The sequence below is a fragment of the Mustela putorius genome, unplaced genomic scaffold (assembly GCF_011764305.1).
Source record: "Mustela putorius furo isolate JIRA1106 unplaced genomic scaffold, ASM1176430v1.1 tig00004035_pilon_pilon_pilon, whole genome shotgun sequence".
NCBI classification, from domain to species: domain Eukaryota; kingdom Metazoa; phylum Chordata; class Mammalia; order Carnivora; family Mustelidae; genus Mustela; species Mustela putorius.
This window is the reverse complement of record NW_025422171.1, coordinates 4,647,355-4,663,412: the sequence shown is the minus strand read 5'-3', so window position 1 is coordinate 4,663,412 and position 16,058 is coordinate 4,647,355. Positions and strand designations below refer to the sequence as shown.

The 16,058-nt window shown below is 35.8% G+C and overlaps 1 protein-coding gene across 3 annotated transcripts in view; it reads right to left on the bottom strand.

Moving 5' to 3' along the window:
• Positions 1 to 250: 250 nt before the first annotated feature.
• SGCG (sarcoglycan gamma) overlaps positions 251 to 16,058 on the bottom strand; it is a 150,771-nt gene continuing 134,963 nt past the window's right edge. For all 3 annotated transcript variants that reach the window (XM_004774342.3, XM_004774340.3, XM_004774341.3), the window contains 2 exons: positions 3,204 to 3,327; positions 251 to 1,059 (listed from right to left, as the gene is read on the bottom strand). In XM_004774342.3, coding sequence (XP_004774399.1) covers positions 886 to 1,059; positions 3,204 to 3,327 — 298 coding nt within the window. In that variant the 3' untranslated portion in view covers positions 251 to 885. The remainder of the gene's footprint in view (positions 1,060 to 3,203; positions 3,328 to 16,058) is intronic.

The following is a 16,058-nucleotide window of genomic DNA, read 5'->3' as shown; positions in this document are numbered from 1 at the left end:
AGAATATCACCCCATCTACATAGTTATCACGCAGGTTGGTGTTTGGATGGAATGAGACAACATACCAGAGATTTTCGAAACGAAAACAGCTGTTCATATGTAGGATCACATTTCAGTTTAGTTCCACTAGCTGCTGCATGACCTTCTGACTTGTCCTAGCGGAACCTTTTTTTAATTACCAATTAACTTGGGGGAAAATATTACCTCAAACCACTGTCATAGGGATTAAAGGAAGGAAGACAAACTGAAGTTTATGAAAAATGTATGTTGATTTTTATTGCTTATGACTATATATATAAAGAAAACATGATTGATTTTATATAATTTATTCCTTTGATTACATATTGAAAATCAGATCAACTCAAGTCCCCTCAAAACCTGATGATTTCTTGTGAAACCTGACACACTTTGCATTAAAATGAGAGAACTTGTGGGTTTGGGTGATACAGTGGGAACAGCACATGGAACTTTGGGGGCATTTTAGTATTGACGGATGTTACTTTTATGGGGAGTTAGATATTCACAGTTGAACAGCATAAATTAATTCCACAGAGCAATTAAATATTTCATTGTAGATTGATTATCCACAAAAAAGAAAAAGTCACAATGGTGCTGATGAAAATAAACCTAGTGGAATAAAGACTTTTTTTTTGGTTATTGCCAGACTTTTGTGTCTAATATGCACATACCATGTATGCACATGCACATGTATTTTCATCAGAACACCATCACTGGTACATTTTTCTGAGTTCCTTTTGAAAGCGTGCCCTCCTGCTTTCCATCCACCATCCACCAGAAGTCAAGTTTCTTGGTGTGAAGGCTTGAGGTCAGCATCTATAAAGCTCACTGAAATGAGGCAGGTGCTCCGTGGACAACTCAGGGGCTTTAGAGACAGATGTGACTGTTTTCATGGCACGTGGTACCTGCGCCAGCCACAGACAGGTAAAGCTTCCCATCCGGACACACACAGATTTCATACAGTCTTTGTGAGTTGCCGGCGGCACCCTGAGTTCCCTGAACCAACTTGGGTAAACACACAGTTTCAGCATCAAGCACAAGCTGTTTGGGAGAAAACAAGAGATGAAGTGGTAAAGGAGAATCAACACGATAGCCTGAAACTCCTATCTCAAAATGCTCCAAACAGATTAGTTTCTTCTTTGCAAAGAAAATGAAACAGGCACCTGACTCAAGATATTATCAGGCTCTTTTAAAGCCTATTTCTGTTTTCCATTCAGGCAGGGGCTTCATAACTCCTTCTCCAAATTGAAGAGAAGTCTTTTTTATTTTTAAACCCATTGTGCTAGTTGAGGTAGGAAGATTTATGATGCTATACTAAAAATACCTTTCAGAATTATCTGAAAAAAAAAAAAAGTTTTGTTAATTCACATATGTCTTGTGACCTATTTTGACTTTATGCTAAATCAACTTCTTTACCCCCATTAGGATAAAACACAGGCCTCAGAAATAAGTTCATCTAAATAATTTTTACCTCTGAATGTTGAAATTTCTGCTGGTTTTGTTTTCCTGTGAGAGGCTACTAACTACCCTATTAGCTACCAACCATTTCCCTAACTTCTAAAATGTTATTTGAAACTCAGCTGCCTTCTCTTAGATGTGGAAAAAGCAGTAGATACACAGACCAGAGCCAACTAAAATTAAATGAAAGCTATTGGGATTTTTGTTCCCATGACAACTTAGTTACATTGAAATGTAACCAGATGGCCATGAATTGAGGTTGGGAGATCTTTTTGGGAACAAGGAACCGTCCCACTGAGTAGCCCAATCTTACCCATACCGGGGCATTTACTTATTAGAAGGAATTAAAGCATGTCATGGGCGGGCATAATGTTTTTCCTTGCAAACAATGTTGGACACTTCCTCTCATCCATGAACTCCACTTTTTTCATAACCCGATGCTTGCAGTCTGTATGCCCTCTTGGAAGACTGACCACTGCCATGGGCAGCAGCGGGTGGAACAATATCAGAAGCAAAGCTTTACCTTGAGGTCTGGGACACCGCCAGAGTAAATGAAATTAAATGTGTATTGTATTTTTTTTTAAATACAGAGCCTACTTATGCTATTGTCCAGTGCTTTTGTTCTGAGGCTACCTGGTTTTCATTAATGTGCGTTTAGCTTTTCCTTGTTGGCTTCTCCACTCTCGTTTCTTATGGTTAATCAGTGAATATGTTTTCTAGTTGTTATTTATGTATTTATTTTCTTGCTCTTCTAGCAAACTCTAGTCACTGGCAGTCTACATACCCCTTCCTTGATCACTTGCGTTATCTTTATGGGAATATATCCCCTCACTTTGAACTATCTCCCAGTAATAAGGGAGATTAACTTAAGAGTCAGTCTATGTGCTACTATAAAAATGGCACCTTATTTGTGGAAACAAGTGAGACTATTTCAAAACTAAAATTAGTATTTTTTCAAGGTAATAGGTAATATATTCTAAGTATGAAGTGACATTATAATTTAGTAATGAGATCCAAAATGCTTGACTTCCATTTTTGCATTTATCTGCTCTTGGCACCATAACTTCTTAAATTACAACTTGAAAGGGCTTCACTAGATGTCTTTTACATTCTACTAGCAGCCTGCTAATGGACAGGTCCTGTCCACACTCATGAGCTGCCTCTCATGGCCTCCATTTACTGCCTCAACCATACCTTTCTCTTAGTAGCAAATCAATATAGTAATTTCAAAATGTTGCCAGCCATATTACCACATTGTTTTCTCACTGCCCTGTGACATAGTTAAGCAAATCTTATTTTTCCTACTGACAAATGAGAAGATAGGTCCAGGTCTGGAGAGGCCTGTTAATGTTCCTGAACTCAGGTAATAAATCGATCTAGTACTAGAGCAAGCAGTGTGAAGTAGAGAGGGCTCTACTGCCTCATTATGGCTTTGGCTTGTACCAGTGATGTTTTATTTCTGGACTTGAAGTTCCAGATTTTATCTTTATTGAGGCTGACTTTTAAAGCTCTAATTTTTCATATTTAATTTTTATTTAAACATAATTTGATGTGAGCAAGCATAGCGTGAAAGGCAACAACGGTTCATGGTTGTAATTTACAGGTAATGCCCAGTGACCCCGCCCCATTGAGAGTAGTTGGATCAGTAGGTATGGAAGAATTGATAGTTTCTGTCTGCTCTGAAAGTCATCAGGACATACAACAGGAGTTTCATACACCAAACTCACCATTCCATCACTACTTTGAAAAATGATATCCATTTGAGAAAGAGCCTCAATTTTCCCAGCATGAGCTTTAATATGAACACCCTTTGGGGCATCCATGCTTAGACTCCGCGTGGGGGATTCTAATCTGAAATGAGGGAAAGAAACAACAAAAAAATAGTATTAAAAAAAAAAAAAGCCACCCAAGGAATCCCTCATTGAATGGCTTTGCATACAAAATACAATTAATATAGTATCATGATGTCATTCTTGAATGCTAATAGAGTGTACATTCTTTACCAAGAAATCCAGAAATAATGTGCAGTAAAGAAATTAACTTCCCATCAATATGAGTCTACAACATTACTATACTCTAAAAACATATAAAAACATTACACAGCTGTATCCCCCACATGGTAGTTTCAGATGGCAGGTTTAAGCACTCTGCATATCACACCAGAAGAAACTGCTATTTCTAAATAACTTTGTAGAACTATCTTTTTACTGAAAACACAAACCTGTCTGGGAAAAAGACAAACTTCTAGGTAAGACATTCATTGACTACCTCTTCATAAAATGGAATGTAAGGTTAGTCTTTAGGTTTTGTTTGCGTTTAATTATTAATTTTTTTTTTTTTTAATTTAGGAGGATTAGAGGGCAGATGTGAAGATTTCTTTTGGGAAAATACTGAACTGATAGGGTTGGGAAACAGAATGGAGACTGCCTCAGCTGGCTTTGTTTTTGCATAATTCATCAGAATCTCCTTGTGATTAAATCAAACTTAGAGAACTAGGAGTATATGAGAAATTCCATTTGGTTCTGCCTGAAAAATACTAAATTTCCACCAGGTGGCACGACACGATCATTTGAAAGATTTTTAGAGCCTCAAACCCAACCTGACTCAACTCAACCCAACGTAACCCAACTCAACAACCTGAAAGGATGATCTGATTGAAATGTTTAAAGATCAATGAGAAGTGGAACAGGATACAAAACAGTCTGTAATCCTCTCACAGCAGAGTAAGATTAGAGTAGGCAGTGGTGAGAGAGAGAAAGGGGAGTGGCTCCAGAGGAGAGAGGTACCTTGGGTCATTAATTTGCATTTGAACTGATTGAATATTTATTCTGTAAATGTTTAGCTCAGAGGAATTGCTGCATTTAATTGGCAAGTTTTTGTCTACCACTGCTTGTCACAGAAAACAGTTTCATTTTTTTATGTACATCCCAATATGTAAAATTTGATCTGTTACACATTTTGAAATTTATGTTTACTTTGAGTACAAGGAAACAGAGACATTTATAGAATTTACTGGTCAAATTATGTTAAGCTTAGGTTATGGGGAAATGCTTGAATACATCTAGATGATTTGGTCTGCTGACTGCCTGCCCATTTTGCTACTTGATGTCTGTTAGTTGTCTATATTTTCCTGCCCTGGATTGATAGAAAAAAGGGGGAGGAGATGGGGAAGAAAAGGAGGGGGAGGAAGACATGTAGCAGCTTACCAAGGTCTGGTCCATTTCAGGCAATCCATTTGTGATTTTAAAGATCTTAGTGAAGGTGAGTTTGTATCAAAGATTAGTTACCGAACAACAAAATGACTTCAACAGGGCCAACTACTAGTTTTTAACCATATTATAATATGGTGCTTCTGGAATAGCAAATTTCTTCCCCTTTTCATTGTTTCTAGCCTTGAAGATGAAATATCTCAATTCAGCACAACTTGGGACATATTCTACCAAAAAAGGCTGTGATTAGAATGCTCTGAAGTATACATTTCCATGAACACACTGAAGAGAAGTCAGACATAAAACAACTCAGTTTTTTCTCTTTTTTTATATTTTATTTTGCTACTTGGATATCCAACCCTTTCATCAAATATGTGAATATATAAATGCTTACTCATCACTTATATGTGGAACAAAAAATTTTGAACAGTGACCCAGAAATATACCAAATAAATAAGCTGTGTGTGTATACACATGCACACACAGTATAATATACCTTCGCCCATATTCACTTTTGAATTTAGAGAATATAAATAGTCAAGCATGTATGATTATATATTTATTGCTCATGTCAAGTTAGTGCCATTCAAACAAAGGGGAAAAATTACTGAAATTTATGGATAATGTTTTGATTTTAAGCTCTTTCAGGCTTACATTAAGCCTAAATTTTGTACATAGGATAAGAGACCAGAAAGCATAAATACAAATTGATAAAAAAAAAAAGCTGGTCTAGAGGTAGCACTGGCCAAATCATGTAAGGGCTAGATTATGTCCACTGATAGGCAATGCTAACCACTAAATTATGTTAACTGTGTTGGTCTTTGATCTAAAAGTGTGGGGAATAATGTATTTAGTCATTTAACCCTTATTTATTAGACCCCTATTATGTGCTCTTCTAGATTTATAGAAAAACAGTAGCAAACAAGGCAGACCAACTTTCTGCCCTTAGGAATCTAACATTCAAGTGACTTAAAGGATGTAAGCAGAGGAATGACAAGTGCTTAATGTTTTTAAAGGCATAAAATGTTTAATGTTTTAAAATAAAGCACAGAATTTCAAAGGAAACAAATGACTTTTAAATACAAATGTAAAAAAAAAATAAATACAAATGTAAAAATTACTTAAATGGGTAATACAGCAATTTAAGAGCTTATTTAGTAATTAAATAAGATCTGGCCAGAGGGCTTACAACTAATGTAATTTCAAAGCAGTGAAGAACAGATGTAATGTGTTTTGAGATACTTGCTCTAACCTTTATGTGATATTAAAGTATCTCTGCCTTCTACAAATGAGAAAGTCAAAGAAACTACTAATACCATTGTGGCTTGTTGAAGGAATGCTAAATTTCAATCAGAGATCAGTGAAAATGAAGGATTTCTTTTTCACATTCAAAATCATTAACCCACTAAATTCTGTTCTTGGACACCCAGCGGATCCACAGACCACAAGTGAAAAATGCCGATACTCTAGAGAATGAGAAGATACAGATATGAAGAGGTAATGTTTAATCATTTTCCAGAACTGAAAAATAACATGAGTTCCTAAAACTGAATAGGTACACCAATGCCCAAGTACGAATTAAGACATATCCAGTACCCAAATGCTTTCTGGTAAGACTGCAGAACAGTAAGATTATGAGAAAATCTTAAAAGTATTCAGAATGAAAACAAATTGCTTACTTACCAAAGACCCAATAGTAATGAATAATATCTTAATAATGCTGATATAAAATTGTCAGTCTAGAAATATATCCCAACTTAGCCATCATTCAACTATGAAAGGACTAGACATTTCAGGCCCAGAAGGAAAAGTTTCTGTCAGCGCAGATCGTCACTAAAGAAAATACTTATAGAAACTAAAACCAGAAGAAATGAGTATTTTGGTAGAAGCAGTGATGGACATTAGAAAAAGAATCAACACAGTATGTGAGAAAAGCTAAATCTGTATTTCCTAAAAGACATAATCAGAGAGATGAATAAAAGCAAAGTTGAAAAAACATGCAAAGTGAAGTTTGGAAGGGAATAACTTTCTAAATTATTTGCTATACTTTGAGAAGAGAATGACAATGACAAACTGAATTAGAAAGTATTAATTTATCTCCATGCATATAAAATACAAAGGGTAATCATTACAAGAATGTAACCAGAACCACTGGAGGGAAATATGGCAGGGAGAATAAGGAGAAGTTTAATAATCCAACCAAAGGTCAGAAACAACAATGTCTACAAAAAAAAAAAAAAAAGAAAAGAAAAAAAAAAGAAAAAGAAAAAGCACAGTATATAAAACACAATACCACAGAAATATGTATAATAAATCAGTGATCTTAATAGATATAATTAGTTAAATTCACCTATTAAAAGTTAGAAACTTTACTGTAGGGGATTAAATCGCAAATCCAGAAATTTAACCCCTAGCAAAACAATTGAAACATAGTGATACACCCCACATGAGAAAGCAAATCTGGTTAGCTTAAAGACCTAAATATGAAAAATGAAAGTGTTTTTGAAAGAGTTCACTCCCTTCACTAATGCTCAAGCACTAGTGTCCAATAAACCTAAGTCCTTAAGCATTTATTTTCATTATTCTGTTATTGGATGAAACTTTTTTTTAGATTTTATTTTTAAAGTAATCTCTACACCCAATGTGGGGATTGAATTTACAACCTTGAGATCAACAGCTGCACACTCTGTTGATGCAGACAGCCAAGGCAGCCCTTTTAGTTTTTGTTAGTGGATGAAACTTTCAATGCTTCCAAATGCTTTTGCTTGGTGAATTGACTAAATGTACTGTTTTGCTTTGATATTTTATGATTTTTCCTTTTTTTTTTGAACTGCAAGAATTAAGGAAAACCAGCCATACCATAAACTGTCAGTTACCATGAGGCACAAATTGCTTTCCTTGTTTAAGTATATTCAAGACGGTAACCTGTGATAAATGAAAAATAAACATTTGGGGCAAGAAATGTGTTTATGCAAGCTGAGATCAATCAATAATTCATTCGTTAATTGTGCATTTGTAGACACTGATTTTTTTAATCAATGAATTGTTTAAAAAAAACACTAAAACAGAAGGAATTAAATTCCCAAGATACCACTTTCAGACCGTTACACAACTAGGTAAAATTATTAATTTCCTAGAGAAATACAGGTGGTCAAAATTGACCCTTATTAAACGTACAGGTTTAAAAAGACAAATTTCCATAAAAGAAGAATTACACTCTTAAGGAATTATTTTTTAAAAATTCCTCAGACCCATATGATTTCACAGAGAATTCCATGAAACCTTTAGAGATCAGAGCATCCAACTGTCCAAAAATTATTCCAGAACATTGATAATGAAGGAAATCCTCCTAATTTAGGAAATCCTCCTAATCTTCCTATTCACTGAAGCATGAATCACATCATTACCTAAACTTTACAAAAAAACAGCACACCAAAATGAAAGCTGCAGACCAATATCATTTATGTATAGAAGTATGAAGATTCTAAATAAAATATTAGCAGGTAGAATTGAACATCATTGTAAGGAAAGAACATACTGTGACCAAGGAAAATTCACTCAATGAGTGCAAAATTGTTCCAGTATTAGAAAATCCATTAACATAATACACTGTATTAATACACCTAAGGGATATATAAATATAAATATTATTATAAATGCTAATGAACCTTTGAGAAAATTTAACAGCCATTCAATACAAAATAGAAACTGATATTTATTTATTTGTTTTTTTAATAAAATATACATTCACATCATCTTACTTAATAGAGGAACACCAATTGCATTTCCCTTCAGGCTGGGAAAAAGCCAGGATGCATACTACCTCCACTTGTTTCTCAACTGCTCTACTGATACTGGGACAGGGGGTGAGATAAATCAGTTGGAGACACAGAGTTGGAAAAGAAGGTGTAAAAGTATATTGCAGATGCTAGGACTGCGTACCTAAAAAATCCCAAGGCGCCAACATAAAATGGACTCAAAGAATAAAAAGTTCAGTAAGGTTCTTTAAATAAAATTAATACACAACAATCAGTGGCTTTCATATCCAAAACAATACTTTGTCAGAGGATTATGACGGTAGATAGGATAAAACCTCATTTATAATTGAAACAAAGATAAGCAGAGATGCTTAGGGATAAACTTAACATGAATTATGTAAACTCATTAAACTTATTCTTGTTAAACTTAACTAGAAATATGTCAGAAAACTTTTAAGTTCTCCTGAAAGGACAAAAATAGACTTTAATGAATAGAAAAACACCCTATGTTTTTGGATAAATGATGTCAGTTTGCCCTAATTTATGAATTAAACATAATCCTAATAAAAGAATATGCTTTTTCTTGAACTAAACAAGTTAACACTCAAGTTCATATGGAAAAATAAACAAGAACTGACAGAGAGATGTTGAAAAAGTCAGTACAAGGGTACGTGGATGTGTGTGTGTGAGAGAGAGAGAGAGAGAGAGAGACAGAGAGAGAGAATAATCCTATTTGACCTTAAAATATCTTCTAAATCCTGTTTAACAAGGTTGGTACTGGAACCTGAATAGAAAGTCTAGCAAATAGAGCAGAAAACATACAAACAGACCCATGTGGATACGGAAATTTAATACATGATAAAGGTTGTACTTCAAATTGTAGCAGCAAAGGTAGAATTTCTAGTTAATAATCTAATTGTTGGAACCTCTGTTTGGCCGACTGGAAAAGATAAAATTAGATGCAGACCTTACACCTTATACCTCACACAAGAATAACCTCTAAATGTATCAGGGATCTACAATTATCTTTTTTTTTTAAAGATTTTATTTATTTATTCATGAGAGACAGAGAGAGAGGAATGCAGAGGGAGAAGCAGGCTCCTTGCTGAGCAGGGAGCCCAATGTGGGACTGGATCCTAACACCATGGGATCATGACCTGAGCTGAAGGGAGATGCTTAACCGACTGAGTCCCTATTTAAGGTGCCTTCTACAATCTATCTTGATGTAAAAGGGAAAGCCAGACCAATAATGGGGCTGACAACTTCCTCTTTCTATAAGGAAAGTTTCAAACTATGGTTTAAAATCCAGATTTAATAAAAAAAAAAAAGAATAATTTTGAGTATATAAACATTAAAAATTAGTAGAAAGTGTTAATAGGAAAAATGCTAATATTCAGAATATATATACATTTTAATCCCTATAAATCTGCTTTACAAAGTAACTAAAGCAGCAGAGCAGATGGAGTAAATTCCAGAAGCAGGAGCCTTAATAACAGAACAGAAATATGAAAGATGCTTAACCACCCTAGTCACCAGGGAAATGAAATGTAAAATAACACATGATAACACTCATCAGCATGAAAAAGTTCATAAAGCCTGACACTGAAATGCTGGTAAAAGGTGAGAAAAGAGACTCACACTGCTCACAGAATTATAAATCAGCACAAAGCACCTGGAGGTATGCTGGCCAGGTTTGGCAAAGTTCAGTATGTTCACATCAGAAACCAACACTCTGTGCAACTTGGTAGAAGAGCCAACCCAGAGCAGTGCTCTTCATGGCTGTCTGAAAGAAGTCTGAAAAACTAGGTGCCCATTACCCATTTTTAGGTTCACACTGTGTTTTACATAAATTTAAGTATTTGCAAAAGATACCATTTCTGTCACATTAGAAACACTCATTTTGAAAGAAGACTCATCACTTTACAGTGTATTTGATGGAATCTAAAAGTCATGGAGAGTTGATTCCCACCTGCTTTGCGTTATGATCCAATATGTTAAAATTTATTTTGCTTAAATTGTCCAGCTTTGACTGAAAGCTTTTGGACTGGGAACTCTTTCATTTGGCCCCTTGTCCTTTTGATGTACTCTTGCTGTTTTGATTTTTGAGCACATCTCATTCACTGGTGCTGCAAAATGCTCCAAATTTATCCTCTACATTCACTGCCCCAGTCCTAGAATTTGCCACTGCTCTGAAGAATCCTGATTCCTTTTATTGCAGAATGGTATGGGAAAGAAAGGACTGTGGGCACCTGGATGGCTCAGTCGGTTAAGCCACTGCCTTTGGCTCAGGTCATGACCCTGGGGTCCTGGGATGGAGCCCTATGTTCTGGCTCCCAGCAGCTCAGCAGGTGTCTGCTTCTCCCTCTGCCCCTCTCCCTGCTCTCCCTTTCAGTAGCTCTCTGTTTCAAATGAATAAATAAAATCTTAAAAACAAACAAACAAACAAACAAACCAAGTACTCATTGCCACTGATTTTATTTTCATTACTTGATCTCTCATTTCTAGAATCTGAATTTTGTTCTTTTCCAAATCTGCCATTTTCATACTATTTTGACTTTGCCTTATCTTTATATTCAGTTTTTTTGTCCTCTTTGAGCATTTTATTCATGTTTGTTTTAAAATCTCTTACTTTGCTCGACTACTTAGAGTTTTAGGGGATAACTTGTAGTGGCTGCTGACTTTTTGTCTTTTCATTATTATATTATTATTATTATTACAGTAAACTCATTTTCAGCAAGGGATTTTACCATAGGTGTTTTTATGTCATGGGTAATGGGATAATTTCTTCACTGTAGCTTGGCTTTAATGTAGTTAACATTAATTTTCTAGATTTGAGCTCTTATACAATGAGGTAGTATGGGTTTAGTCCTCTGATCTTAGCCAAAGCAAAGGCCTATCATTCACAATTTCTTGTGGGTAACTCAACCCATGGACCAAGATGGGTTCACAGCGTCTTTAGACTACAAGACAAATTGTTTCAAACATCTTTCAGGGGACCAGGGTTTACAAGGTATCTCAGTCTGGGCATTTCATGTGCTCTCTCTCTCTCTTTCTCTCTCTCTCTGACACACACACACACACACACACACACACACACACAGCAATGCCTTGGTATCACAGTCCTATAATCTATTAAAAAATAAACATTGTTAAAATGTCTATACTGCCTAGAGCAATCTATACCTTCAATGCCATTCTGATCAAAATTCCACCAGCAGTTTTCAAAGAGCTGGAGCAAACCATCCTAAAATTTGTATGGAATCAGAAGAGACCCTGAATTGCTAAGGAAACGTTGAAAAAGAAAAACAAAGCAGGGGGTATCATGTTGCCTGATTTCAAGCTTTACTACAAAGCTGTGATCACCAAGACAGCACGGTACTGGCATAAAAACAGACACATAGACCTGTGGAACAGAGTAGAGAGCCCAGGTATGGACCTTCAACTCTATGGTCAAATAATCTTTGACAAAGCAGGAAAAAAAAAATAGAGTGGAAAAAGACATTCTCTTCAATAAATCGTGCTGGGAAAATTGAACAGCTATATGAAGAAGAACAAAACTCGACCATTCTCTTACACCGTACACAAAGATAAACTTGAAATGGATAAAAGACCTCAACGTGAGACAGGAATCCATCAGAATGATAGAGGAGAACATAGGCAGTAACCTCTTCGATATCAGCCACAGCGGCTTCTTTCAAGAGATGTCTCAAAAGTGAATGAATTTTTGGGAAATTCAAAGGGGAAACAAAAGTGAATGAATTTTTGGGAAATTCAAAGGGGAACCCTCTTACACTGTTGGTGGGAATGCAAGTTGGTGCAGCCTCTTTGGAGAACAGTGCGGAGATTCCTTAAGAAATTAAAAATAAAGCTTCCGTATGACCCTGCAATTGCACTACTGGGTATTTACCCCAAAGATACAGATGTAGTGAAAAGAAGGGCCATCAGTACCCCAGTGTTCATAGCAGCAATGGCCATGATCGCCAAACTGTGGAAAGAATCAGGATGCCCTTCAGTGGACAAATGGATAAGGAAGATATGGTCCATATACACTATGGAGTATTATGCCTCCATCAGAAAGGATGAATCCCCAACTTTTCTATCAACATAGAAGGAGTCTGGTTGTAAATGGAAAGAATAAATCACTCAAGGGACCACTGGAAGAGATTACGCGGAATGAAATAAGTCAAGCAGAGAGAGTTAATTATCATATGGTTTCACTTATTTGTGGAACATAAGAAATAACACGGAGGACTTGGGGAGATGGAGAGGAGAAGGGAGTTGGGGGAAATTGGAGGGGGAGACGAACCACGAGAGACTATAGACTCTGAAAAACAATCTGAGGGTTTTGAAGGAGCAGGGGGTGGGAGGTTGGGTGAGCCTGGTGGTGGGTATTATGGAGGGCACGTATTGCATGGAGCACTGAGTGTGGTGCATAAGATATGAATTCTGGTACACTGAAAAGAAATTAAAAAATAAATGAAACCTAAATTCCTAGCCCTTAAGCTCTATGACCTCCTGATATTTTATATATCTTGGCTTTAGCTTTTACTTTGCTCTGACAATGAATTTCTTCTTTGTTACTGGGACCTAAGAATAAGCTTGTCTGAGATGTATTTATAGGTATTTGAGCAATATTTATAAGTATATAATATATATTTATAAATATTTATTTGCTCATTCATTCATTCATTCATTCACTCATAAGGAAACTAGTATTTACAAATGTTTGAAACAGGAGTAAATGTTCCCATGTTCTTTCGCTTTATTTATCTAATGAAGTCACACCTATATTACTTACTATGTGCTAGGCATCCTTTTGAGAAATTTACAAATAATAACTTAATTGCCACCACATCCCCATTGGGTACAGAGGATTTACAGTTTATACTGTGATATTAATGTCTACTGATTTCCTTAAGTTTCAATTCAAATGCTTCCTTCTCTATGACATCATCTCAGATTACCCTGGGAAGATTTTATGCTTTTTCGCTTATGCCCTCACTATATTTTGGACTTTCATCAGAACAAAGAATTGTATTGTTCTAACTTGTTTGCATGATTCCTAACAGACTTTAAAATTATTAAAGCATTATATCCAGGCATTTTATTTCTGTAGAAATAGCAACTGTTCTGGTACATAAACATGTTTAGTATATTTTTGCTGAATTTTTAAAAAAGAATGAATTATATCATATATGAATGAATTATATCACGTATGAATGAAAAGTAGCATGTCAGAATGGAGGCAGCATATCAGACTTCCTACTTTCCTTGTGAATGATTTTGCTGTAAGAAATGTAAATATAGTTTAAATACATATTAATTACCTTTCTTCTTAAAGAAAATAATTGTCATCCTTCTATGACTATCATTTGAGCACATATCAAAATTTAAACTTATGTTATATAAAGATGTATATTTCAGAGATATATTTATAAATGCAAAATGATCTAGACCCTACAAAACCCATATTTATTGTTTTCAGGATATTCTAGAATCACTCTCACTTTATTCAGGCCAGGAATAGTAATAGTACTGGACTCAGAAATATAAAGTGAAAGACAGTTTATGGTAAGAATTTATAGAAGAAAATATGAACATAATACAATCATTTAGAGGAGTCTGGTTGTAAATGGAAAGAATAAATCACTCAAGGGACCACTTAGAAGAGAATATACCCAACGAACATGGACTTTGGAGTCAGATCTGAATTTGAATCATCTGTTGGTTTCTTTCTTTCTTCTTTCTGTATCTATCATCTATCTATTTAATAATGTTGGCTACTTTTTAAAAAATATTAATTAACTTATTTTCAGCATAACAGTATTCATTATTTTTTCACCACACCCAGTGCTCCATGCAATCTGTGCTCTCTATAATACCCACCACCTGGTACCCCAAGCTCCCACCCCACCGCCACTTCAAACCCCTCAGATTGTTTTTCAGAGTCCATAGTCTCTCATGATTCACCTCCCCTTCCAATTTACCCCAACTCCCTTCTCCTCTCTAAATCCCCATGTCTTCCATGCTATTTGTTATGCTCCACAAATAAGTGAAACCTTATGATAATTGACTCTCTCTGCTTGACTTATTTCACTCAGCATAATCTCTTCCAGTCCCGTCCATGTTGCTACAAAAGTTGGGTATTCATCCTTTCTGATGGAGGCACAATACTCCATAGTGTATATGGACCACATTTTCCTTATCCATTCGTACGTTGAAGGGCATCTTGGTTCTTTCCACAGTTTGGCGACCGTGGCCATTGCTGCTATAAACATTGGGGTACAGATGGCCCTTCTTTTCACGACATTTGTATCTTTGGGGTAAATACCCAGGAGTGCAATTGCAGGGTTATAGGGAAGTTCTATTTTTAATTTCTTGAGGAATCTCCACACTGTTCTCCAAAGAGGCTGCACCAACTTGCATTCCCACCAACAGTGGAAGAGGGTTCCCCTTTCTCCACATCCCTTCCAACACATTGTTTCCTGTCTTGTTAATTTTGGCCATTCTAACTGGTGTAAGGTGGTATCTCAATGTGGTTTTAATTTGAATCTCCCTGAGGGCAAGTGATGATGAACATTTTTTCATGTGTCTGATAGTCATTTGTATGTCTTGATTGGAGAAGTGTCTGTTCATATCTTCTGCCCATTTTTTGATATGATTGCCTGTTTTGTGTGTGTTGAGTTTGAGGAGTTCATTATAGATCCTGGATACTTTTAAATCTTTGCTTATAACATGCTGGAATCTAGATCTTGGGGATATATTGGGGATAAAGTTGCTTATTTTAAAGGTGGAGTTGATGATTAAATGAGATAAATTATGGGACAGTGCACCGATCCTGGCAGTTGAAGAGATTCAGTATTTGTCACTTCATGCCTTCCATGCTTACACCATTCCTCCAGGAATTTTTTTTACAATTTCAATATTTTCTTAATCACTTTGCCTGTAACACCCAGGTTATGAGACACACTGCCCACTCCCCGCCCTGCCCTTACTATCACCTTTTAGAAAGCAAGAGGATACTCTTTTGCCATTTCTCTTTTTAGCAAGGGCTTGCTGTATAACCAGCAGATTATGCCCTGATGGGACAACATAAGATAAATTTTTTAAAAAAGATTTTATTTATTTGACAGACAGAGATCACAAGTAGGCAGAGAGGCAGGCAGAGAGAGAAGGGGAAGCAGGCTCCCTGCTGAGCAGAGAGCCCGATGTGGGGCTCTATCCCAGGACCCTGAGATCATGACCTGAGCCAAAGGCAGAGGCCTAACCCACTGAGCCACCCAGGTGCCCCAAGATAAATGTTTTAATTTTGAGATCCATCTATTTTAAAACAGTGAAGTAATACTTCAAAAAGGAGTCAGGCATCTCTACAACTTATATTATTTTATAATTTTAAATTGGTTTTAATGGGATTATTTTTAAAGATATTGAATCATTTTTCTATCCTAGAAAAGGAAAATGTTCTTCTTCCTAACTATAATAATTCTGTAATATTGATCTTGTGATCCTTTGTCAAAATTAATGAAATTATTCTAATGTAATTAGAGTTACAGTTTATATTCATGCTGCAAATATTCTGTAAGTGGGTAAGATGAATTGAACCCTCATTTGCTTT